This window comes from Pleurodeles waltl, chromosome 3_1 (assembly GCF_031143425.1).
Source record: "Pleurodeles waltl isolate 20211129_DDA chromosome 3_1, aPleWal1.hap1.20221129, whole genome shotgun sequence".
Classification (NCBI taxonomy): domain Eukaryota; kingdom Metazoa; phylum Chordata; class Amphibia; order Caudata; family Salamandridae; genus Pleurodeles; species Pleurodeles waltl.
Genome location: NC_090440.1, coordinates 1,321,614,932 through 1,321,641,262, shown reverse-complemented (window position 1 = coordinate 1,321,641,262; position 26,331 = coordinate 1,321,614,932). Strand labels below are relative to the sequence as shown.

At 45.1% G+C, this 26,331-nt stretch overlaps 1 protein-coding gene across 2 annotated transcripts in view; it reads left to right on the top strand.

Moving 5' to 3' along the window:
* Window positions 1–26,331, top strand: part of MGAT5 (alpha-1,6-mannosylglycoprotein 6-beta-N-acetylglucosaminyltransferase) — a 599,358-nt gene that overhangs the window by 455,538 nt on the left and 117,489 nt on the right. For both annotated transcript variants that reach the window (XM_069224676.1, XM_069224675.1), the window contains exon 12: window positions 3,074–3,223. In XM_069224676.1, coding sequence (XP_069080777.1) covers window positions 3,074–3,223 — 150 coding nt within the window. The remainder of the gene's footprint in view (window positions 1–3,073; window positions 3,224–26,331) is intronic.

Genomic DNA, 26,331 nt, shown 5'->3' with positions numbered 1-26,331 from the left:
CAACGTTCAGTTTACCCAATGAAGAATTTTACAATGTCCTCAAACTTAAAGTTGCAACTAATCGTAATCAATACTTCCAAAACCTGAAAAAACCCAATCATCCTTAGTATAGTAGCCGTATTCAAATCACAAGACCACCAAGTGTTGAAAATATGCAAAATCCTCCAAGAACATATTCACAGCCCTTTACAGCAACAGCAAAACAAATGGCTACATCCTTGCCTTAAAGAAGGATATGCTCACTTAACCGAGGAAACTTGGGCACACATCTGGAAACCTGTCACGTAGCTCAAGATCTCCCTTATTTTACAGCAAAGTAAATATTGCATACTGTGTAGATCCTTCTGGACCCTGGCAAAATTAGGCAAACTGGGACTACTTGACTCAAGCCAATGTTGGAATTGTTCCTTCAAGGTCAGTGACCTCAAACAGATGATCTTTTACTGCCCTATGCTTCGCTATGACTGGAATTACATTATTAATAACATCATTAACACTATCTTCCATTGGAATGTCACCCGAGACCCAAACTTAATCTGCCTGTGCCTCTACATATTGCCCAACACTACACTACTTAATGAATCAGGTGGACCCTTGCTATTTGCCCTACGTCTTGCTTTAGTGATCAAGACAATCCTGTGCGACTGGAAAGATTTCAATGCCATCTCTTACCATTTGTGGTGGGCCAGAGTTTGCTTTCTCAGGAGTACAGATAATACTATTGCAGTCAAAATTTCAACCTGAACACATGCAGATAGTTTTGGCTTCACCTGGTTAACTGGGTACCACACTTTCTGCTACATAGTTCATAAACAGTCTTTTCATTGTACCCGACTATGACGTTCAAGCTTTAATGTAATACTCCTGCTTCTCTCTTGTTCCATTATTATAATTATTATTATCACCATCTAGTACACAAATACTTTGGTAGCCTTGGAAAATTCTGATAGCCCGAAGCCCCTCCTTCCTCATCTACGCAAGACCCTCCCCCCCCACCCCCCCATGAAAGCCCCAAACCACACCCCTGCGCAGGGCAGAAATCGAAACCATACTTATCTCTTTGTAGCGTGTCTGTTTCACCCTGGTTTCTGTCCCCTTCTTTGTGGATTTCATCGATCTTTTATAGCTTTTCGAGCCATTTCGTCCTGGATAATTAGGGGCTGATTTGTACTCTTATTATGAGTTGTAAGTTAGACTTTATAACGGAAGAAGTCTTAAATTGCACGTACGCACTAGTTTACGATTTGCGAAGCGTGAAACACATTCATAAAGTGCGCATACTCTCACATGTAGGACCTACATGTCTTAGTATACATGCACACATCTGCGTGCTTTATGCACATGTTCTCTTACACTTTGTCGCAATGAGCGGGCATTCCCAGCATTCAAAGGGAAGGGGAGTGGTCGGCAAATGCGATGAAAATGAACACCTAAGGAAAGCCACGGCATCGTACTTAAATGTATTTGCATTTCCCCCAATTGTCTGCATTTCTGTTTTGCACTTGAATAATCCAGGCTTGAATGCTACAGGAAGTGCGCCAAAGTTTACATCATGCAGGGGGTGGAAAGATTTTACAATGGGAACATTTTTATTAGTAAAAAAAGACCTCAAACGAAACAAATGCTATGAATATGCTTGTGATTCAGCCAGACGGTCAGATATGGGCATAAACTCTTTTTGTGATTTGCCAGTACGATGGCTTTGGAAGCGTTTTGAGTCTTGCAGGATGCCTGGTTTTATTTAGTACGTTGATCATGGCATTGTTTTACCGATGTCGTTTGAAGAATGAAGTTGCATTTACAGTAATTTATGAGGTGGATGTAAGGATTAGTAAACTACGGCTGGCACTGGGTCCTACTGCTAACTTAGTAGTATAAAACGTCATGTATGTGTGAGTGCAGATTCCTAGATACAGCTTAGTGCTATGTTATACATAGGCCAGTGCATCATGGGGGTGGCTGTTGAGAAGGCAGTGCATACTTCATTTCACGCCCTTTCCGAAGTTTAGGCCAGCGAAAAGTGACAACTCCATACTTGGTTCATTGCAGTGTAGGGGGAAGTGGTTTCTCCACAACTATTCTCTATGTGAAGCAAAACGAGGGGGGGGGAGTTGAAATGTATATGCAGCTTAAATCAGTCATAAACCAGTCCGTTCTCCACTGGCAGGCAATCGGAGGTTTAGGGGTAGATGATGAATGCAAGTCTACAATTTTGGCAGATCTCTATGTGTATTCATTTATGAATCTCTAAGCACGAGGATAACTGTGCTAATTGTAAGAGGAACTGCAGAGTGCTGCTTTTGCTGGGCAATAACCTTCAGTAAAGGCCTGCACACAAAGTATTCTGAGGCTGCCAGATCCCTTTTTCTGTTTGTAGTGCCTTTTTTAACCTCACCTTGTGCAACTCTCTCCCCTGTATTCCATTTTTAAACAAAGATTCGGTTCATGTTCTCCCTAGGAAAGTGTTTTTTTCAGTAATTTTGAAAATTGCTTAGCTATAATATAATAATAATCGTTCTTTCCCTCCCTCCCAAGCAGGTATTGGAAAACAATTAAAAAAAAGAGGGGTTGGTGTCCCTTAAGGCAGAGCATGCTCTGTGGCCAATCCCATGCCGCTGATGGTGGAGGGCTGGGTGCCGGGCCTCAACGCCAAGGGCCACACGTCGTTGGGTGGGGGGGAAGGCGGGGTCAGCCACACACAAGATTTTGGATCAGTGCCTGAGGCTTTCTCCAAGCTGTGCATATCTGAAGGCTGTGCATGGCATGGGCGTTGCTTGCAAGGGGTTGGACACACGGGGTGGGAATAACATATTACTTTCCATAAAAAAAAACATTAGAAATAGAAGGGTTAGGTATGGTAAAATATATATCTTTACATTAAAAAACCTCAGAAACTATTAACTGGTGAATTTCCGAGTTTTCTGGTGATAAAAAGCATACTACACTCTTCACGTCTGTACGTGTACTATATCTATACTGTATCCTATAGTTACTATACGTATACTGTACTTCATTTGGGTGCTTCTGCATTTTCAATGGATCTATCTATGCAACTGTTTTTCTGTTTCTTCAGGATAAAAAGAGCTATTTAGACATCATTCACACATACATGGAGGTACATGGCACAGTCCATGGAAGCAGCACTGTCCACATCCCCAGTTACGTGAAAAACCATGGAATACTTAGCGGGAGAGATCTGCAGTTTTTGCTGAGAGAAACCAAAGTAAGTGCTGTTTTAAAGAAATACTATTCTTTGTATATGATAAAGTGTCTACAATTGTTAAATCTTCTGAAGGAAGACGTCAGAAATAGAATTTTTCACGCCACGGCAATAAGTAAATTAGTACTAAATAGTGCGTAGTGTTACTCTACTTATTAGTATCTAAATTATATCACGATATATATTGAGCAACTTCTAAATGCTGGTAAAATTGAGATAAGCTGCTCTTTGCAACTATTAGACTATTTGACTACTTTTTCTTTAAAAGTCACACACACTGAGTTTGATTTATCTAAATGAAATGATTTGGGGTTACAGGGAGTGCAGAATTATTAGGCAAATGAGTATTTTGACCACATCATCCTCTTTATGCATGTTGTCTTACTCCAAGCTGTATAGGCTCGAAAGCCTACTACCAATTAAGCATATTAGGTGATGTGCATCTCTGTAATGAGAAGGGGTGTGGTCTAATGACATCAACACCCTATATCAGGTGTGCATAATTATTAGGCAACTTCCTTTCCTTTGGCAAAATGGGTCAAAAGAAGGACTTGACAGGCTCAGAAAAGTCAAAAATAGTGAGATATCTTGCAGAGGGATGCAGCACTCTTAAAATTGCAAAGCTTCTGAAGCGTGATCATCGAACAATCAAGCGTTTCATTCAAAATAGTCAACAGGGTCGCAAGAAGCGTGTGGAAAAACCAAGGCGCAAAATAACTGCCCATGAACTGAGAAAAGTCAAGCGTGCAGCTGCCACGATGCCACTTGCCACCAGTTTGGCCATATTTCAGAGCTGCAACATCACTGGAGTGCCCAAAAGCACAAGGTGTGCAGTACTCAGAGACATGGCCAAGGTAAGAAAGGCTGAAAGACGACCACCACTGAACAAGACACACAAGCTGAAACGTCAAGACTGGGCCAAGAAATATCTCAAGACTGATTTTTCTAAGGTTTTATGGACTGATGAAATGAGAGTGAGTCTTGATGGGCCAGATGGATGGGCCCGTGGCTGGATTGGTAAAGGGCAGAGAGCTCCAGTCCGACTCAGACGCCAGCAAGGTGGAGGTGGAGTACTGGTTTGGGCTGGTATCATCAAAGATGAGCTTGTGGAGCCTTTTCGGGTTGAGGATGGAGTCAAGCTCAACTCCCAGTCCTACTGCCAGTTCCTGGAAGACACCTTCTTCAAGCAGTGGTACAGGAAGAAGTCTGCATCCTTCAAGAAAAACATGATTTTCATGCAGGACAATGCTCCATCACACGCGTCCAAGTACTCCACAGCGTGGCTGGCAAGAAAGGGTATAAAAGAAGGAAATCTAATGACATGGCCTCCTTGTTCACCTGATCTGAACCCCATTGAGAACCTGTGGTCCATCATCAAATGTGAGATTTACAAGGAGGGAAAACAGTACACCTCTCTGAACAGTGTCTGGGAGGCTGTGGTTGCTGCTGCACGCAATGTTGATGGTGAACAGATCAAAACACTGACAGAATCCATGGATGGCAGGCTTTTGAGTGTCCTTGCAAAGAAAGGTGGCTATATTGGTCACTGATTTGTTTTTGTTTTGTCTTTGAATGTCAGAAATGTATATTTGTGAATGTTGAGATGTTATATTGGTTTCACTGGTAATAATTAATAATTGAAATGGGTATATATATTTTTTTGTTAAGTTGCCTAATAATTATGCACAGTAATAGTCACCTGCACACACAGATATCCCCCTAACATAGCTAAAACTAAAAACAAACTAAAAACTACTTCCAAAAATATTCAGCTTTGATATTAATGAGTTTTTTGTGTTCATTGAGAACATGGTTGTTGTTCAATAATAAAATGAATCCTCAAAAATACAACTTGCCTAATAATTCTGCACTCCCTGTATTTTGCTCATTGGCAGCTTATTTTGTTTATAAACGTGTGGCTTGTCCGTTAGGGCGGAGGAGCGTCACACCCCTCCTGCAGCAGCAACTGCAAAACCTTTACAAGAAAACGATGATAAACTGTGATTATTATTGTTTTCTTGTAAAGGGGTGGGGTCACGGCGGTGACGAGCAGTGAAGGTGAGTGCACACCACTACCCCTCAGTGAGCATGTATGTCTGGCCGGGTGGCTCGGACCAGCCAAACACACATGCTCAGTGTGCACACTCCAGCCTGGCACTGTGTTGCAAGGCTCGAGAGAGCATGCACAGGCTCTTAGTCTGCCTGGGAGCGCCCTGACTGGGTGCTCCTAGCCAATCCTAACGCTGCTCTGAGCAGTGTCAGGATTGGCTGCAGGGCCGGCTGGGAGCCTGTGCCTGCCTGCAGCAGGAAGAGGAGACGGAGGAGCGGAGCAGCGCGGCACTGTGCAGTTAAGTAGTTTTTTAAAAATAATTTAATGTTTATTGTTTATTTCCCCCAGCCCCCTGAGCGCCACCCTGCCCCTTCTGCGAGCTACAACTGTTTATAAATAGCATGAAAATTTAAATGCATTTTCACTAAAGTATGTCAAGATACCAAATTACATTTAACAGGAGTGTAGCACAATGCTTGAAAAAATGTGAAAAACATATCAATTGAACATTCACAAATGAATTGACCTATTGGCTGCTAAATGGCACCTTATCAAGTGCCACACCGTCAGCCTGTTCTGGCTTTTTTTTTTTTTTTTTAACTAACAGCAAACTTATTGGTGGCATATGCATGCCAATAGTTCTAAAGAGAGGTAGGAAACTGCAAGTTCCAGAATGCATCTGGTATTGAGCTAAAAATCAGGACTGGCTGGTGATGTAGCAGGGAGCATTGGGTATTTGGCAGCAGTGTAATCAATGGGAAAAGTATCTTGCAAGCATGCTTATAGTAAGCATTTTGAGAGAATGTTCAATGGCGCTGACTCATAGTGCTTCATCACCTTGTCAGAAAAGCATACAGTGACTTTGTGGCATTGCTGTATGCTGAAAGAATGTTCCTGCACCATTGGTTCTGTGTTTTCTTTGCATCCATAATAGTTTGATTAATATTGGTATGCATATCGTCTTGCATTTATCTCCATCATTTAAATGGGCTGCAACAGTGGGATATGCTAGTCAGTGGTCCTTAACCTTTTGATTTCTTTGGACCCCTACTGAATTATTGGAGTTCAGGACTCCCACGGCGTCATTATTGGAAGCCATGGAACACGGCTTAAGTAATTATTAAGTCAAGAACCTCAAAACAATACACAAAAAATAAACACAGCCATTCATCAAAAATATAAAGTTGATACAGCATTTGATTTAATTCATAAACAAATTTAAAAAATCAGGGTTTTCATTTTAATGGAAAGGTTGCGGATTTTCTAAATTCAACTGAGGCGACCCATCGTCCATGCTATTTTCTGTTCAATGCATTTGCAGTACTCTCCAAATCAGTCTGAGGGCGCTAACTTATTTTTAGCCAATGTCAAATACCTTGACTACATTTTCAATTTTACATTTTGCTTCTTTTTTTTATTTATTTTTATTTATTTATTTTCTTTTGTCCTCATCTAGCCTCCAGCTTATCAAGTATTCTCCTTGGGGGCATTTCTACGCAATCGACCAGCCTTGACGCAAAATTTCTGCATCAGGCACCCCTCAGGAGAAAACCAAGTCTCAAGCTCTTTGCCCTTAACGGGTCTCCTCCCGAGCCTTTGAGACCAGCTGGTGGTATAATCATAGGACCTCACCTATTATTCCTTTCCTGCCACCTCTTTAATGGCGCCCAAAATTAAGTTTTCTTACTTTCTTTCTTTGTAGTGCCTAAGTCCAACAACATATTATGCCTCAGGGCTTCAAGCCACTCCATACACGTAGGGGGGGAAGGTGCTAACCCACTTCCTACATATCTCCTTCCTGGCCAGCAGCAACATGAAAAAGAGTAATTTAGCATGATTCTTATTCAGACCTTCTGAGTCTGGGAGACATCCAAAAATAACCACTGAAAGGCTTACCTGACATGAGAACGATAGGATACTATTGATTGTTTCCCCTACCTCTCTCCAGAACCGAGAGAGCTGAGGGGACTCCCAAAACATATGCTTGTCACTTCTTACACATAATCGCGCTGCCTTGTTCGCCTTTGGATAGCTTCTCGGGGGTTCAGAAGGCTCTGTGAATTAAAAACAAATGGTTCCTTCTTAAATGGGCAGGTTTAACTGTGGAGTATAAAAGGGTTGTAGATACTTGCCATAGTTCTTTAATCTGTGGTCCTGAAAGCTTTTCTCTCCATATCTCCTCTGGCAAACTGAACTCTCCATCTATGACTTCCATCAAGGTCCAATACCATCTCGCCAGGCCTTTCAGGCCTTTCCTCCGAGGTTCAGATTTGTGTAGTAACTCTTCTATCCTATTCGAGTCCCCCATTCCCTCCTTCACACTGTTCGCCCAGCTTGCCATCTGGAGATACTTAAATCTAGATAACTTCCCCTCCACCGCTGCATCCAAATCTTCAAACAGGATCAACCTTCCGACCTCGAACAATTGCCCCCAACACCCTAAGCCTGCCTCTTTCAATGGCTTGGCCAAAACATCTCTCGTCCAGGACGGTGAGCCTGGGTAATCCCAGATGGGAGCGTGTTGACTATAGTATGGCCAATTAGTGGCTTTCCTTACTGCAAACCACAGCTTTGCGGCGTCCTGCATGATTTTAAACCTAACTTTCTTAAAGTATTTGGGATCCCCATCCCCAAATTTGTACAAAAAGTTGCCCTGCATTCCATGATTATCCTTCATCATTCCTCTCAAAATTAATAGCACCTCTGTGACCCCCATGCCATTCATTTCCCCGGCCATATTTTTCATAAAGAAAGCCCAGGCATACAGATGTAGATCCGGGATCACTATCCCCCTTTCTCCTTCTTCCTCCTCAGTTTCTTCCATGAAATGCGTACCCCTTTAGAAGCCCAGATAAAACTGCTGATTTTACCCTGCAATTTATTCAACCCCTCTTTGTTAAACTTTAAAGGGATCGCATTAAAGATAAACAGGAGTTTAGGTAGTATAACCATATGGACCAAGTTCGCCCTTCCTATAATTGTCAGAGGGAGGTTTAACCAACTTTTCATTTGCTTACATGAGTCTCTCATAATTCTCCAAAAGTTAACTTCTGCAAAGTTTGCTATGTCCTGAATTATTGTGACCCCTAAATATTTAATCTCGCTCTTAGTTGGGATATTTTCCATCTGCATATTCCACGCAATAATTTGTTTTTTCCCTGTTGACTGCATACCCCGCAATCTGCCCAAACTCATTCGTATGCTCCTCTAAAATTGGTAGTGTTTGTTGCAAATTTGTAGTATATATCATCAAATCATCTGTGTACAAAGCTACCTTCCTTCCCCATCCTCCACAGATGAGTGGCTGTATTCTCTGATCTCTTCTGCTGATACAGGCAAGGGGCTCTATGTACAAATTAAATAACAACTGGGACAATGGACAGCCCTGTCTAGTTCCTCTTTCAATTTTAAAATGGTGTGTTAATGAACCATTGCCAGAACTTTAGCAACCGGATTGTTGTAAATCCTCCGCAATACCCTTGTAAACCTCTCTCCCAAGTTTAAAGTTTGACAGAGAGTGTCCAGATACACCCAGTTAACTCTATCAAAGGCCTTGGTAGCGCTGATTGTAATGAGAGCTAATGACTTCTTCCCAACTTGAGCTAAATCTACTGATACTATTACACTATGAGTCAATTCGCGCAGTTACGTATTTAAAAAAAAAAAACTTTTTGATCGCCCTGAATAAGCTTACCTAAGACCCTCCCCTATCTTTCTGCCAGGAGTTTTGTGTACATTTTATAATCACAATTTAACAAAGAAATCGGTCTGTATGAATCACAGCTTCTAGGATCTTTCCCTGGTTTTAGGATTAAAGTGATAGTGGCCTCCTTTCAGGAGGGAGGTGATGGACCCCCCTCCTCCAGAATATTGTTGCATAAATCCACCAGGTACCTATGAATACTGTCCCCTAGAGCTCTATATACTTCGAAAGGTAGGCGGTCCGGGCCAGGGGCCTTCCCTGACCTACTTGCCTGCATAACTCGCTCTATTTCAACCTTGCATATATGCTTGTTTAAACCCTTATTGTCTTCCTCCTCAAAGGCGGCCAAGTCGAGGTCCTTTAACCAACCCCTCACTGACTCTGGTGATATTATCAAGTTCTCCGACTAAAGCTCCTTGTAGTAGTCCCGGATAACCTCCCCAATCTCCCTAGTACTACTGCAGACCTCGCCTGGTCTCCTGCCATAGATCTCTCCCACCTTATTCCTAACATGATTCATCCTTACTTTCCAAGCCAGTAATTTCCCACAGCTTTCTCCATGCTCAAAACTGTGCAAGCTTTTACTAGCTTCAAACCTAGCTTTTATCCTGTTATCCACTACAGCTACCAGCTCCTGCTTTAGGTCTCGACATTGCCTCTTTAGTACTCCAGCCTTCTCTCCCTCAAGATCCATGGCAATCAACTCTAGCTCTGCAAGGTGTAACCGCTGTTCTGTACATGTGATCTCTTCTTTATAGGCCCTCCTTTTGATAAAAGAAGCACCTGCAGAAAATAACTGCAACAAAGCAGCAGGACGGAGGGGTACGGCAGAAAACATGGCGGCCGCGTAGGTAACGGCCGCGGGACGCTCGCGTGAGCCAGAATGTTAATTTTATGAGATGCCGCTTCGGAGCGGCATCCAGAGGAGAAGAGGCACATGGTAATTATCCCCCGTAGTAGCAGGTCACTAATGTGGCCTGACCTGGGATTAATTTTAACATAAAAAATACCTTCTGTCAGCGGCTTGGGGCTCTGATGTTAAGAGAGGCATGTGAGATGAAGGACACACTCAATCAGTGGGCACGAGCTGCAGATGGGATTCAGCTGAGCAGAGAGGCTGCGTCGAGGGTCTCCTTCTGGGGTGGAAAAATTAACTGTGGCAGTGGCAGCACAAGCAGTGAAATCAGCAATAGTCTCTTTTTGAATGGATGCAGCAGAAGGAACACACGCAGCAGGAGCAGCAGAGGCAAGGTAATGTGCTGTTCTCCTCCCCAACAGCGGAAAGCTCTGAGACGGTTACTGGAAAGAAGAACTGTGCTATGTTTACGCATAAAAGTTTGAGGGGTAGTAAAGGAGCTGGTCTTCCCTACTCTTTAAGGAGCAGCAGGAAAAACACCAAGGCTAAGGGAAATTTGGGGCCCGATTCAGTAGCGCCTTCTAGTAACAGCTTTAAAGCACAAAGGGATCAAGCTAGACCCAGTGGCAGAGGCGGTAGGGGGGAAGGATAAGCCCTCTGTAAATACTGGGGGCGCTCGGAAAAGGAGCCTTAGGATTACTCCCTCATTAAAGACTTTTTTTTAGGATCCAGCCCCAGGGTATGGAGAAATCAGTCTTAACACAGCAAACTGCACAGGTAGTCCACCCGGTACATGGGGGGAAGGGAACTTCAGATGACAGCACATGGGAGGGGGGGGCAGGCAAGTCTCTTATGACTTTTGTAGCCATAATAGATTTAAGCCACTAGAGAGTCAGGGGACTGAGAAAATAGCGACCAGTGGTCTTCCCCAGGGGCTTTCGATGGATGGCCTTGGGAGGAGGAGGCTTAGTGGAGAAGTTCAAACTTTGGAGGTGGGAAAGGTGGACCTCGGACCCGAGGGGGACACGGAAGAAGCGAGACAACATAGTCAAGGTCTTCAGCTCCAGAATTTTCTGAGCTAACCCTCAGAGAAGACAACATGCAACAAGGGGGGTTTGATGGGGAGGAGCTTCTCAATCGCAGGAATGTTAAAAGCCCTATCTCTGGAGGTTAAGGTGGGGGTTTGATACTTCGATTACTAACCAAAAGGAGATACAAGGTCAATGCGAGACCCTTGGGCAAAAAATCGAGGACTAGCGGGGAGGACCGCGGCCTTGGAGGAACAGGTGGGGGGATTGAAGTCGGCAACAGAAGTGAATAAGGTTGGGATTCAGAGGTTGAAATCTAACAAAGAGAATGTCTTATCAAAACTAGAGTCTTTTGGAGAATAATCAAAGAAGATACCACTTGAGGCTCCTAAGAGTTCCAGAAGGGATGGAAGTGAGTGATCTGAAACGCCTTGTGACACGGTTAATAAAGCAGGGTGTGCAGATTACAGATACAGTAGAAGATATTGCAAGAGACATCCAAAGAGTGCATAGGGATCCATTTAGGAAAACCTCGAACAGGGATAAGCCCAGGAAAATATTGGTTAATTTCCAAACGTATGCACTTAAAGAGCACATCTTGGCAGGAGCTTTGAAACAGAAGTCGTTAGCAGCCGAAGGGATTAGATTTGATATCAGGTCAGATTTGTCGAGTGTAACTTTGAATAGACAATGTGAGCTGGGAAAAAGGATTGAAGATTTGAAAGGTTTGGGGGCTACGGCACAACTGAAGTTTCCAGCTTCCCTGAGAGTCATGGCTAACAATAAAATGTATAACTTTAAGGATTGGAAGGAGGTGGATGACCTAATTAACACTCTCGGCAAAGCTCGCTTGTAGGATGGGTAAGACCTCGTTGTGTCCTCTTTTCCGTTTGCACGGTACTGTAGGAAATGGCCAGAGACGGGCCTCCTGGGGCTAGACACATCGCCCAGTTAGAGAGATAGGATGGGTTTTCCCGGGCACTTGGGGGTAGGGGCAGAGGTTGTGGAGTTAGGGATGGAGGGCACTGGGTGGGAAGCAGAGGGTGAAAAATCCCCAAAAAAACGGAGAAAAGAAAAAAAGAAGGTCCTCATTTAGTAGTGCATTGGAACAGCCTAGGGAGCCCTACCAGTTACCCCAGAAATCGGCATATAGATGGCAGGGATGAACGAGTTAAAACTACTATCCTGGAATGTGAATGGCTTAAGAGTAAAAAGTAGGCAGAGAAGGTTGATGCAGTATTTGAGAGATACCTGTGCGAATGTTATAATTTTGCAAGAGACGCACCTGTCTAGGGCAGAATGCTCAGAATTATTCAGCTCATGCAGATGGCTTCAGCAGTTTTTAAGTACTACACAGGCGGGGGAGTAAAGGGGTGACCATTTTAGTTAGAAATCACCCTAACATCTCTTTCCGGGGGGGGCAGTGGACAAGGCGGGTAGGTGGGAAATTGGAAGGCTGTCAGTGTTTGAACAAGTCTTTACTGTAGTAGGCTACTATGGACCTAATAGAGATGACCCTTCTCCTTTGTTGGACCTCTTCCATCAGGTGCTGCAGTATCCCGACCTCTTAATATGGGTGGGGGACTTTAATGTAGTACTGAATTATAATTTAGATAGGTCCTCAGGTAACAGGGCGAAAATCTATGAAGAGATGCAGTCTATGGTATTAGATGATGTCTCAGTTAGGGTTACATGATGTTTGGAGAGAGAGGATGGGTCAAAAACATGGGGGTATATATATCACAATAAAAAATATAGGAATCAGTCTAGGATAGACTACGTTTTAGTAGATGGAAGACTGAGGGACCAGGACCAGGTCAAGGAGGTAGTACATGTTGCATCTCATCTGTTGGACCATTCAACAGTAAGCATAGATATCTGGCTGCAGGAGAGGGTCTCTCAGAGAGGTGGATGTTAGATAGGAGTCTGTTATTGGATGAGAAATTAGTAGCAGAATTAAGAACTGAGGTGGATGAGTTTTTTAATATAAACTCCGGTTCAGCATCTCCGGCCACAGTCTTGGACTCCTTCAAGGCCTTCCTGAGAGGAAGGCTGGTAAGAGCTGCTTCTTTATTTTTATACCCTTTAATAATCTAACAATATTATTTAATTTCCTAAGCAGTCTCTTTGGTATTGCAGACACCCAGGGGTTTCCAAACCACAAGTTAAGAACTGCTGCACTAGGTACTGTGAAACTTGTATATAGTTTTCTAAGTAAGGTGTGACTTTAAGAAACCAGTGCTTAAGCACAAATCCTCCTTTGCCATTTCCAGCTTTTAAAATGCCATGGTTTGATAGATCATTCAGCAGCACAATGTTTAGTCAAACTTCACACCACCTATAATACATTAGCAGTTTATCATCAGATGATGAGTGTGAGACACTATTGGCAGAGAGTGGTTCACAGTTGTGTGTTGTATATCCAAAGCCTACAATAAACAACCCCAATCTGATAGAGACTTCTAGTTGCAGATTCCTTACCTTAGAATTTCCCCCAGGCGTCAGACTGGATCTGGAGATTTTTCTTCGAGCAGTATCCTTGTGTGTGGTCAGATGGCGTCTGTCGACTTTGCGGGCGTCGTTGACATCGTGGTCACGTAATGATGTCCAGAGTCGTATATAGATGCCGCCTCTGTGCGGTGACATCAGTTCTTTTTTCTTTCCACGCCACATGCTGATTCAGAGGCAGCTACCCTGGTCATTTTTTGACTGATTTCAACACTTTTGTCAGGTTTTTGGTGAATTTGTTTTTTTGTTGGTGCATTGAGGATGTCCCCGAAGACCGGTTTCAAGCCTTGCATGGCCTGTCACCACATGATTTCGTTGATGGATCTGTATCGGGTCTGTTTGTGGTGCCTGGAGCATGACCACAACCCGAAGTCGTGGTCCGAGTGCCAGGCCATGCACCCGAAGGCACTGAGGGAGCGTTCCCTCAAGCTTATGGCAGCCCAGCACTCGACTTCGCATCGCTCCCAGTCTCGCTCGAAAGGAAGGTCTTGAGACCGCTCGTGGAGTCACCACCACTTGTCGCCCTCCAAGTCTTCTGGTCACTTGGGTAACAAGAAGAAGAAGTTGAAAAAGGTTAGGCATTCTTCGACTTTATTTCATTGCTCTGCAGATGCGACGCAGGAGCAGCATCAACGCTCCAGGTCTCAATCCTCAGAGCCTACATCTGGACCGGCTCCACGCCTCCTCGACTTTCCGGGTCCCAGAGTGACCCCTGCCCAATTAAATCATTCTAGGAAGCCATGCGTCTCATATTTGGTTAGCCTGACCCCTCTACAGTGCCTTTGGGCCCTGTGGGTTCGGCTGGGGCCCCTTTGGGTTCCACGCAGGCAGTTCCGGCCTCTGAGGGCCCCTCTGGATCCACTACCAGATCTGTATCGACGCCAGTCGTACCATCAAGACCTTCCCCGGCGCCGGCTCGGTCATCGACTCTCCCAATGCCGGTTGTGCCCACAATCGACATCGACCCGATCCTAATCCCTGACGAGTCAGAGCGGCGTCGGCTGATGCTGCTCTCTTCTTCGATGGGGCCCATTCACCCCAGAATGGATTGAGACCATTTTCTACATGGGTATGAATACAGGGAAGGATTGGAGGGGTCCCTGCACCCTTATGAATACCAGGACGACCCTAACACGGATTTGGCAAACAAATTGGATGAGGCCAGTGGTCTGGATACTTCTCCAGACACTGGCATGCTTTCTTCTCCTACCGTGGTTACGGCGGAGGGAGCCACATATTCTATGGTGGTCAGTAGGGCGGCAGAGGGCCTTGGCCATGAACTGCCTACTGTTGAAGTCGGGTCTAATCTCCTGATGGAGGTGCTTCAAATTTGGGCTTCTGCATCTGAGTCTCTCCTTCCTTTCAATGAATCCCTCACTGATGTCCTTCTGGGTACTTGGTCTAGTCCCAGCACGGGCCTCCTGTGAACAGGGCGATAGCTCGCCGCCATCGGGCCACCCCGAACGACTCTAAATTCCTGTCCCAACACCCCACTCCTGAGAGCCTTGTTCTCCTGGCATCCTTGTCATCTGGCGCATTCCCTTCTGCACCTCTGGATAGGGAATCAAAGAGACTGGACCAATTTGGGAAGAAGATGTTTTCTTCCGTCAGTCTGGCGTTGCGGTCAGTGAACACTGCATGCCTTTTGGGCTGTTATACTCACTCCCTGTGGGATATGATCATGCACATCTTGCTGCAGATACCGGAGGAGGACCGGGCTATCGCCTCCCAAGCAGTTGCTGATGGGAGAGGCGCCGCAAAGTTCACTATTCAATATGGGCTGGACATGACTGACTGTCTGGGTAGATCGGGTGCGTCGACGGTAGCCTTGAGGCGCCAAGCTTGGTTGATGACATCTGGTTTCCTGGAGGATGTCCAACAGACCCTTATGGACATGCCCATTGATGGCTCCCGTCTTTTTGGAGGCAAGGCGGACTCGGCGCTTGAGAGGTTCAAGGACTCCCGGGCTATGGCTCGGTCTCTCGGCCTTTCGACTGCCCCTCATCCCCAACGGTGTGCCTTACGCCCCTTTTGTGGCCATGGGAGAGGCTCCCTGTTATGTCCCTTTCCCAGCCACTGTGCCACCCAGTCTGTTCTGCTCTTGCGTGGCCGGGGACACGGCATTCCACAGGCTTGTGGGACAGGGAACCAGAGGTCTGCCCAGTCCAGCTCTGCCCCTTCCAGCTCTGCCCCTTCTGCAGCCTCCAAGCCTTTCTGGTTTGTGCCCCGCCTCCCCATCACAGGCCAGTTGGTGGTAGGCTTCGCCTTTGCCTCTGCCCCACTTGGAAATCCATCACTTCGGACAGGTGGGTTTTGCAGATCGTACAAAGGGGCTACTTCCTCCCCTTCGAGACTGCCCCTCTGGCCATGCCTCTATCCTACGCCCACTTACTGGAGGATCATCTGGCACTTCTCCATGAGGAAGTAGCGGATCTCTTGGCCGAGGGAGCTATAGAGAGGGTCTCTGCCGCAGAAGTAGGTTGTGGTTGTTATTCCCACTACTTTCTGGTGCCCAAAAAGGACAAGGATAATGTCCTATCCTAGACCTCCGGGCCCTCAATCTCTTCCTCGAAAAGGAGAAGTTTAAAATGCTCACCCTGGCTTAGGTCCTGTCTGCCTTGGACCCAGGAGACTGGATGGCAACGTTGGACTTGCAGGACACTTATTTTCCGATCCATGTCTTGCCTGCCCACAGATGTTATCTACATTCGTGGTAGGTCACGAGCACTTTCAATTTACCATGCTTTCCTTCGGCCTCACCAGCGCCCCTCAGGTGTTCACAAAAGTGATGGCGATGGTTACAGCTCATCTGCGCAGGTTGGGAGTTTCAGTCTTCCCCTGCCTCAACAACTGGCTGTTAAAAGCGGTCATGCCCCAGAAAGTCATCTCCCACCTTCAGACTACGGCAAACCTCCTGCACACACTGGGGTTCACTATAACTGTGCCGTAGTCACACCTGACTCCCTCTCAGAAGCTCCGTTTCATCAGAGCTGTTCTGGACACAGTGCAATCTCAGGCCTATCCTCCCGAAAAGTAAGTCCAGGATATTCAGGCTATGATTCCAATATTTCATCCTCTATCCTGGATTTCGGTCAGAATGACTCTTAGGCTGTTGGGACTCATGGCCTCCTACATCCTGCTAGTGACATATGGCAGAGGGCATATGCGGGCTCTGCATTGGGACTTGAAGTTCCAGTGGGCACAGCATCAGGGGAATCTCTACAACATGGTCCAGATCTCTGAGGGGACTGCAAAAGATCTGCAGTGATGGCTTTCGGATCAGGATTGGGTCAGCAGCAGCTCCCTCTTCCTTCCCCAAACCGATATGACAGTAGTGGCAGATGCAACACTCGTGGAATGGGGCAGCCACATGGGAGAGGCGGAGATCAGAGGCCTCTGGTCTCCGGCAGAGTCTGGACTCCATATCAACCTTTTGGAGCTCTGGCTGATCAGACTTGCATTAAAAGCATTCCTTCCCTCTCTCAAAGGCAAAGTGGTGCATGTGTTCATGGACGACACTACCGCCATGTGATACTTGAACAAACAGGGCGGAGTAGGGTCCTAGACCCTTCAGGAGGCTCTGCGCCTCTGGACATTGCTGGAACATCAGGACATTACCCTGGTGGTTCAACATCTGGCGGGCTCTCTGAACGCCAGAGCAGATGAACTCAGCCATCGATGCATAGCCCATCATGAATGGATCTCCATCCAGAGGTGGAGCAAGGTCTCTTTCAGCAGTGGTGAGAGCTTTAGTTAGATCTGTTCACCTCCACAGAGAACGTGCAACATCATCAGTTTTGCGTGTTGGAGTTTCCAAGGCAGCACTCGCCCAGCAAGTCTTGAGTGGAACTCCGACCTCCTTTACACCTTTCCCCCTATACCACTTCTGCCCAGAGTTCTCAAGAAGATCAGGAGCGACCGGGCCCAAGTTATCTTGGTGGCTCCAGACTGGGCACGGAGAGCATGGTATCCAGAGCTATTGAGCATGGGCAAAGATCCTCCACTCAGACTGCCTCTTCGGTAGGCTCTTCTGTTGCAGCAGCAGGGGACGGTTCTCCACCCGAACCTGTTCAATCTCCACCTTAATGCCTGGAGATTGAGCTGCGGCAGTTGACGGATTTTGACCTTCCACCCAAAGTCTGACACGTTATCTTGGCAGCCAGGCGTCCCGCCAGCAAAACGATATCCGCCTGTTGGAATAAATTTGTGGCATGGTGTATAAGCAAATCTGTTGATCCCCTCTCTGCTCCTCTTTCTGAGGTTCTTTTGTTCATTCTTTCTTTAGCTCAGCAGGGCTCTCCTTTGGGAACCTTTAAAGGGTATTTATCAGCTATTTAGGCATTTCCTTGGTTACCTTACCAGACCTCACTCTTTAAGTCTCCTATTGTCCTTAAAGGTCTGCTGCAGCGCCACGGAATCCTAGCTATTATTTAGTCTAAATAGTGGATTCTGCGCTAGAGGACGATGGATCGAAGCAACATAAGTTTGAGGGGATGTCATCAATGAGTAATGTGAGCATCAACAATAATCAACGTAATCCATGATATTAAACCTCACTCAATAACCACACCAGTATATTAAGAAGAATTATGAACTTTATTTCCCTAGATTAACAATGCTAAGGTCACGAAAATAACTCTCAAACACAAAAGGTGAGCATGTAGGATTAATAACAGTTGATTAGAATGTCTTTTATATCTCAATTTGATTAAGACAACCAAACAAATTCTCTCCAAAAGAATCACTCATTAATAGTACCAAAACAGGTAATAATGGCAAAGTATACATTAGTACAGCATTCAAAAGATCACAAAATATGTCATGAGCATTTCAAATTAGTTCCCTCACGAACCACAAATTAGCATCAACATGTTGGGCTACATGTGAAAAGAATTTAGTTACACAAATTTAGAAAAACACTTTAACTCAGGATGATAATAAAAATATTATTAATATTCAGCAATTAAATTATAAGTTGCAGCTGGTACCTGGAAAACAAAAGAGACACGTATTTCATTTCAATAACCTACTTTACCAATAATAGAAATAGAAGCAGCATGCAGTTTACTTCAGCTAGGGCACACCATCAGTTATGTCATCAGAAGATTTGGGCCTAACAACAGCTAAACCCACTCAGCCAATAAGACTCGAACCATCGGCATCTAACTCTCAAGTCTCTAATATGGAATCTCTGGTCATCGTCTCCCCACAAAAGAATCCTACCCAAGTTGTTTTACTAAATCCTAAAAAGCTTATGATTGGTCAATCTATGGGGCGGGTACACTTCAGCCAATCATCAATTAAATTGATAACCTAAAATACGACAATTCTACACTAACTAGAACATTTTCTTCAATAATAAAGTTTCCTCTTCCGTCTTGTCTGTAGCTCCATTGTTTCATCGCCTCCCAAATGTTTTCTTCTCAGAACAAAACTTTTACTGTATCTACTTTACTTCCATCCTCGAGGAAAGACTAAATATTAGTAACATTCTCAAACAATAGTACATTCAACTTATACAATGCTTGTTTAAAACATGACCTTGTAAGACACAATGCAGCAACCCACTAGGGGTAGCTGTGGACACATCTACTTAAAGTTGGAAAACACTTTTATGTAAGCTTGGAATTATAGAAAATAACCACAACATTTAGTTAGAGTTTTGCTCAGTTAGGAACAGAAAACGAACTATGGCAACCAATTTCAAAAGTTACTAACTTTACACGTTAATTTATTACACATTTTAGTTACACAAAATCATTAATAAACATATTAGAAAATGTACACTCTCACAGGTGTCACTCTTTTATTTCCTTCTACTTCATTTATCATGCCTCGGGGGGGAACTCAATCTTTTCCATACTTACTTAATGTGTATTCCCTTTGAGCCGATGCTCAATTGCCCTTTACGGCTCCTCACTTTCAAGACTGTTGTTCTTGTTGCCATCACTTCTGTTAGCAGAGTAAGTGAGCTTTAAGCTCTTTCTTCCAAGCCCCCATACTTGTCTGTGCTCCCTGACAAAGTGGTGTTGCGCACTAAGGCTTCCTTTCTTCCCAAGGTTGTTATGCCTTTTCATGTAGGCCAGTCCATCACCTTGCCTACTTTTTACGCACCCCCACATCCTTCTCATGAGGAAGAGAGACTCCACCATCTGGACCCAAAAAGATCATTGGCGTTCTGTCTAATTCGTATTAAAGATTTCCAAGTGGACGAGCAACTCTTTGTTGGATATCTGGGTGCTAAGAAAGGGAAGGTGGTGCAAAAATGTTCCATCTCTCGATGGGTACTTCTTTGCATCAAGATGTGCTACGCTTTGGCAAAGAAGCAACCCGCTGAGGGCTTGTGCGCTTATTCCTCCAGAGCAACTGCTGCTTCCACTGCATTAGCATGCAGAGTTCCTGTCCTGGATATCTGCCAGGCAGCTACATGGGCATCCTTGCACACGTTTGCTAAATATAACTGCCTGGACAGTCAGGTCCGCTGGGATGGCTACTTTGTTCGTTTGGTCCTGCAGGACTTTCTAGTATGATCTTGGTTCGCAGCCCACCACCGAGGATGGCATTGCTTGGGTATCTATTCTAAGGTAAGAAATCTGCAACTAGAAGTCTCTATCAGATGTACAAGTTACTTACCCTTCTCTAACTAAATATCTGGTAGAGACATATTCTAGTTGCAGATTCCTTACCGGCCCACCCATCCTCCCTGCTTGCAAACTGATTTTTAGGGACAGGGATTCCATATTCTGGTCCTTAGCTCTGGCGCACCAATCTCAGTGTTCTTAGTGGTTCTGCGCTTTGGCGTGGAAAGTTGTTAAAAGAAACTGACATCACTGCGCTGAGGTGGCGTCTATGTACTACTCCCAACGTCATTACGGCAACTACGACACCAACGATTCCCGTGAAGTCGACCAACGCCACCTAATGACGCGCAGGGTATTGCTCAAAGGAAAACTCTCCAGATCCAGTCTGACACCTGAGGGAAAATTCTAAGGTAAGGAATCTGCATCTGGAATATGTCTGTACCAGATATTTCGTTACCGGAGGTAAGTAACTTGTAATTTAGAAACTGCCACTTCTAATAAATGTTGTTGATTGCATTGAAGTCTTTAGTCTATGTTAACACAATGTTTGCTGCATGATTAACCTTCTAAGTATTTAGCCGGGTCAGCTCGTGCCCAGGTACATGGAGCCAAGCCTGACTCTTCACCCTGGCCTTGCTCACATCTAATTATTGATTTGCTGGCCTGCCTCTTCTAGGCACATATGGGGAATGGGTAGGGGCATGGGTGGAAGAAATCTAGTAATAAAAGGCATTGCTGCTTGGAGTTGTCAACCACCAGGCAGGCCAACGCCCCACTTGCCACTGTAGCTGGGCTGGAGCTGCTTCTCTAAACACAAGTCTCTCTGTAGGTTGGAAAAACAGGTAGAACTTTTAAAGAGGTAGGTATCCAGAGGGTGCAGATGTTTGCCGCTTTATGTATTAGCATATAGGCGTGTTTGTGTTATAGCATAGAATGTATAATAAAGACACATGCAAATTTACACTATGCCGGTGTATCCATGCATAGATGAACACCAAAATGTATGAGTAACTCCAATCATGATTTGTGGTAAGCAAGGACATCTGCAGGCACTGCTTTTAAGGTTTCGCCTGCACAGTGCTTACACTGTGCTTGTGAAATCTATTGTGTTTAATATAAATCTTAATAGTGGCTTACATACCACGCTCTTGCTTTTCTTGCTTTTCATTGGTTCCTCTGCTTTCCACTTACTTTTCCTCCTTTTCTGTTGGCTGTTGCAAATTGTTTCCTGTTCTTCCTCGTGTTGTTCTCTTATCAGTTTCCTGCCAACCAAGTACTGTTTTCCATCCACTTTTGTTGAACAATGTTTTTAGGTTTTGCCTACCAAGTGCTTGCTGACATGTCTGTTTGGAGGCTTAATTAGTTTGTCGAAAGGTTTTGCCATCTAAGCCGGTGTCTTTCATTAGTTTACCTATTTTTTTTGTTGTTAATCTATAAAATGGGACAGCTACATTCTGCCGCCTCGCCCCGCCCCAGACTTCTACTCAAATCAGCCTCTATGCCTCCATGTGACTCAGGACAGCTGATCAATCTTTTCGACGGCCCCGGAGACTCAATGCACATGCACCTGCCTCTTTTCTGAGACATGTTCCCTTACAAGCATGCCCTTGTCAAGAGACATTCTCTTGCTGAGCTGACTATGATACAGCGCTTTGAAGAAGTAAATAATGCACAGATGGCTTAATGACAAAGGAGGACTTACGACTTGGACGTAAAGCCTCCACAGACGCAGCTAGAGGGGGTACACCAGGCACGCACGGTAGACCCCGGCCTTAATTTACTCCTTGTACCCCTTAAGTACACACGTCCTGGCCCACATTTGGGGCACGGACTTTTGGGAAGGTCTTAGCCGGCATGTTGGTGCCACTTTGGGAGAATGAAGGACCGGCAGCAGTTTTGTGTTTCTACCCATTCCCTATTCCGTGCTCCCTCACCTCAGGGCTTGATAAATCATATTGACACAAGAGAGAGCATATCACTCTGAGTTATAGGAGGCAAGGGTGAAAGTACCACCAAGCAGCCATTGTATTGACATCCACCGGTTCTCTTTGTAGATATGTTTTATTTCTTGCTGATGGCGTGTGGTGAAGGAGGGTCTGCTCTGCAAGCTCACATGGACCACTGGTGCCCCAGCAGGGCCTGGCACGCATCCTTTTTGTTATCCTGCAGCCCCCAGAGAGGATCGCTTTCAGGCCGGATTAGGTTACACCGGAGGCAGGGATCTCCCCTTGCGCTGCCTGCTGACCCTTTCAGCCCTCTAGTGTGTAATACTCGTTTTAGCAGACTTTCACTCTTGTCTGGCATCATTACTCATTATGCCTATTTAATTTACATTGTTTTGGGTGTTTAAGCATTAAGGGAGCCGGCCTTCCATTTCCCAAAAGTGGATGCTTCGGAGTTCCACTGACGGGGGAAAAGATATGTCCGGGTGCAATTTAACAGTGAGGCTTTCTGTGGTTTTCCAATCCCTCGCTAGTGATCATTTTTGCATTGAATCAAACATTGGTTTTAAAGCTACACTCAGCTGCTACCTTAGGGCTAGATTACCACCCTAGCGGAAGGGATTACTCCGTCCCAAATGTGACAGATATCCCATCCACTGTATTGCAAGCCCCATAGGATATAATGGAAGATGTACAATGGCAGGTGGGACATCCGTCACATTTGGAACAGAGTAATCCCCTCTGCCAAAGTCATAATCAGGCTCTTAGGGCCAGATGTATGAAAGGGTTTTACCCATTCTGTCCTTATGAGAAAATGTGTTCGTACATATGGCCCTTAGTCTCTAAAATGGGCACACAATCAAGTAATTTGCCCATTATCACAGTATGCTGAGCCTCCGGCCGAGACTTGAGCCCGATTCCCCAGCTTCACTGGCACCCATGTAGCCCTTGCACTTTGTTCTCTGCCATCAGCATACAGGATCGCTGGGCACTCCTTTGGAATGCACAATTACAGTGCATTCCCATTATGCATTCAAAGCTGCGCCAACCATCTTGTTTTCATTCATTTCACTCGTAAGGCGTGAAGCTGGTTATGCTGTACTGCACCCGGACATCTGTGGGCCAGGCTCGAGTGTGTTCTTTGTTTTTTGCCCTGGACTGCAACCCCACTTATTTTATTTATTTTGCAGTTTTATATAGTGTGAAGTCGGCCCTATGTCATTGGAGCACTTTACATGATCCTAAATTGCATTACACATGCTCCGATTCATTCTCGACGCATGGGGAGATTAGGTGAACTGCCCAGTATCACAGGATGTGTTAAGCCCATTCCGGGACTCGAACTTGGTTGGGTCCCCAGGTTTGATGGATTCAGGCTACATCTCCTGTCTCTTGATACCAAGCATCGCTTCTGCAGATCTGTGGTACAGGCAGATGCTGGTGCCATAATGTTTTGTCTCCATACATATTTTCGCTTACTAAATATCCCTCCTGCACTACAGCCCCACCCAACCCTGCTACTGATGCTTTGCTTCATGCCTCTTCTGACTGCTTTGACTCTTGTATTAGCTATTTGTGCACTGTGCCACAGAATGTTTGCTCAAAGCTAATGAAATGTAATGTGGCTCGCTTCAAGACATTGTTGCTAATTAGTTAATAATAAATTCCTCGGCCAAGTGCCTAGAGGTCCTCTCAGAGCACGAGGTGCTCTTTGGTGAGACCCTGCTGCAGGTCCTTGCATGTCAATGTGCCTAGGGACTGAGGTGCCTTATTACAAAATCAGTACTGTCGGATCCCAGGGATTCCAGAGACATCTCTCGGAAGACCAGATTGGTCACTCTTAGCCAGCCTCCTTGGAAAAACTGGGCCGGTGAATACTGCTTCTTTTTAAAATTGCATCACTGATATGCAGCACTCACACTGACCGCTCACTGTACTGCAACATGTTAAGAAACTACAACAACAATTTTTTTTATTGATCACAAAAGCGAAACCAATGCTTGTTTTGTTATAACTTCATCTGTCTGATCATCTAACACACAGATAAATGAAAATTACTTCACAGTTTCAGCACCTGGGTACCCTCACAGGTGACAAATAGTGTTCTACAACTCTACCTTATGTTACATTACACTATATCTTCATTGTTCTCTGGGATTAACGTCCATCTCTTTTGTAAGGCCACTACTCTGTGTTTACAGTGTATACATGAGTGTGTTTGTAGCAATTGTCAGCTTTGCTAAACTAAAAAAGATATGTATGTGTGGGCATTAGCAGTATAGACTAATATAAGCCAAAGATGTCAACAGTGGTCAAGGGGTTTGACCTCTGCAAGACCGGATACATTTGTAGTTTGTACCAGATAGGTTTTTCTCCATAGTCTGAGAATGCAAGGTTTTTATTCTGAAACTTATGGTTGTGTGCTTGTGTTTAACTATGCCATCTTCTAAGTTTTAATATGTTTGCACCTTTTTTACTTCATGTAATTGAACAGAGAGCACCAGGGAATTATTTCTTTTTGATGTGATCAGTGATGTCATCAGTGAGGTCATGAACATATCATGAGTGATGTAATATGTGAGGACATCTGTTCACGGCGGGATGCAAGTTATGGTTAGCTCAGATAACTGTGATGAATTTCAGTGTGTTTTGGAGTTTAATGCTATGTTAAAACTGATATTTAAAAAAAAAAAAAAACACATACAAATTGCCCTCGCGTACTGGTTGATGCGAGGGGCACAGTATCATCAGCTGATTTTTTTCACCGACGCTTGGCGGGAGCTGTCATTACGGTAGCTATACACGGAGATATATATAACCTTTGACATGGTTATGGGTTCATTTCGAACTCTGACGCTCGTTTATTTGAGCAATTGTCGGTACAGTGGATAATTGAGTACATAATTGTTGGACCTGGCTTTTTGACAGGGACATCCCCAAACCTTTTGCCTCCTTCCTCCTATTTTTTCTGACCTGTTGTTGTTGGCTTTTGACCTCTGGGCACTTTGCCACTGCTAACCAGTGCTAAAGTGCATATGCTCTCTGTGTAAATTGTACTACTGATTGGTTTATCCATCATTCACTATTTAATTTACTTGTAAGTCCCTGGTAGAGTGCACTACATGTGCCTAGGGCAGGTAGATTAAATGCTACTAGTGGGCCTGCAGCACTGATTGTGCCACCCACCTCAGTAGCCCCTTAACCCTGTCTCAGGCCTGCCATTGCAAGGCCTGTGTGTGCAGTTTCACTGCCACTTCGACTTGGCATTTAAAAGTACTTGCCAAGCCTAGAACTCCCCTTTTACTACATATAAGTCATCCCTAATGTGTGCCCTAGGTAACCCCTAGAGCAGGGTGCTGTGTAGGTAAAAGGCAGGACATGTACCTGTGTAGTTCTATGTCCTGGTAGTGTAAAACTCCTAAATTCGTTTTTACACTACTGTGAAGCCTGCTCCTTTCATAGGCTAACATTGGGGCTGCCCTCATACACTGTTGAAGTGGCAGCTGCTGATCTGGAAGGAGCAGGAAGGTCATATTTAGTATGGCCAGAATGGTAATACAAAATCCTGCTGACTGGTGAAGTCAGATTTAATATTACTATTCTAGAAATGCCACTTTTAGAAAGTGAGCATTTCTTTGCACTCAAATCTTGTTGTGCCCTTCAATCCACGACTGGCTAGGTTTAGTTGACAGCTCCTTGTGCATTCACTCAGACACACCCCAAACACAGGGTACTCAGCCTCACTTGCATACATCTGCATTTTGAATGGGTCTTCCTGGGCTGGGAGGGTGGAGGGCCTGCCCTCACACAAAGGACTGCCACACCCCCTACTGGGACTCTGGCAGACAGGATTGAACTGAAAGGGGGCTTGGTGCATTTCTTAGAGACTCTTTGAAGTCACCCCCACTTCAAAGGCACAACTTAGTATAAAAGAGGGCCTCTGCCCTACCTCATCAGACACTTGCTGGAGAAGAAACCTGAACCAGAAACTACATCCTGCCAAGAAGAACTGCCTGGCTGCTCAAAGGACTCACCTGTCTGCTTTTCTACAAAGGACTGCTGCCTTGCTGTTGGCCTGCTGCCTTGCTGAACTCTTGTCTGGCTGTAAAAGTGCTCTCCAAGGGCTTGGATAGAGCTTGCCTCCTGTTCCCTGAAGTCTCAGGACCAAAAAGACTTCTCTCTTCCTCTTGGACGCTCCGTGCGCCGAACTTTTCAACGCACAGTTTGTTCCGCGGCAAGAAAAACGCCGCACACCGACGCTGATCAACGCGACGTCTTCGGGACGACCGAAACTTTGACGCACGGCCTCGCAAGGACAACGCCGCCCGACTTCCCGGAGAAATCGACGCGACGCCTGCCGTGAGATCAAAACTTTGACGCACGGCCTCGCAAGGACAACGCCGCCCGACTTTCCAGGAGAAATCGACGCAACGCCTGCTGTG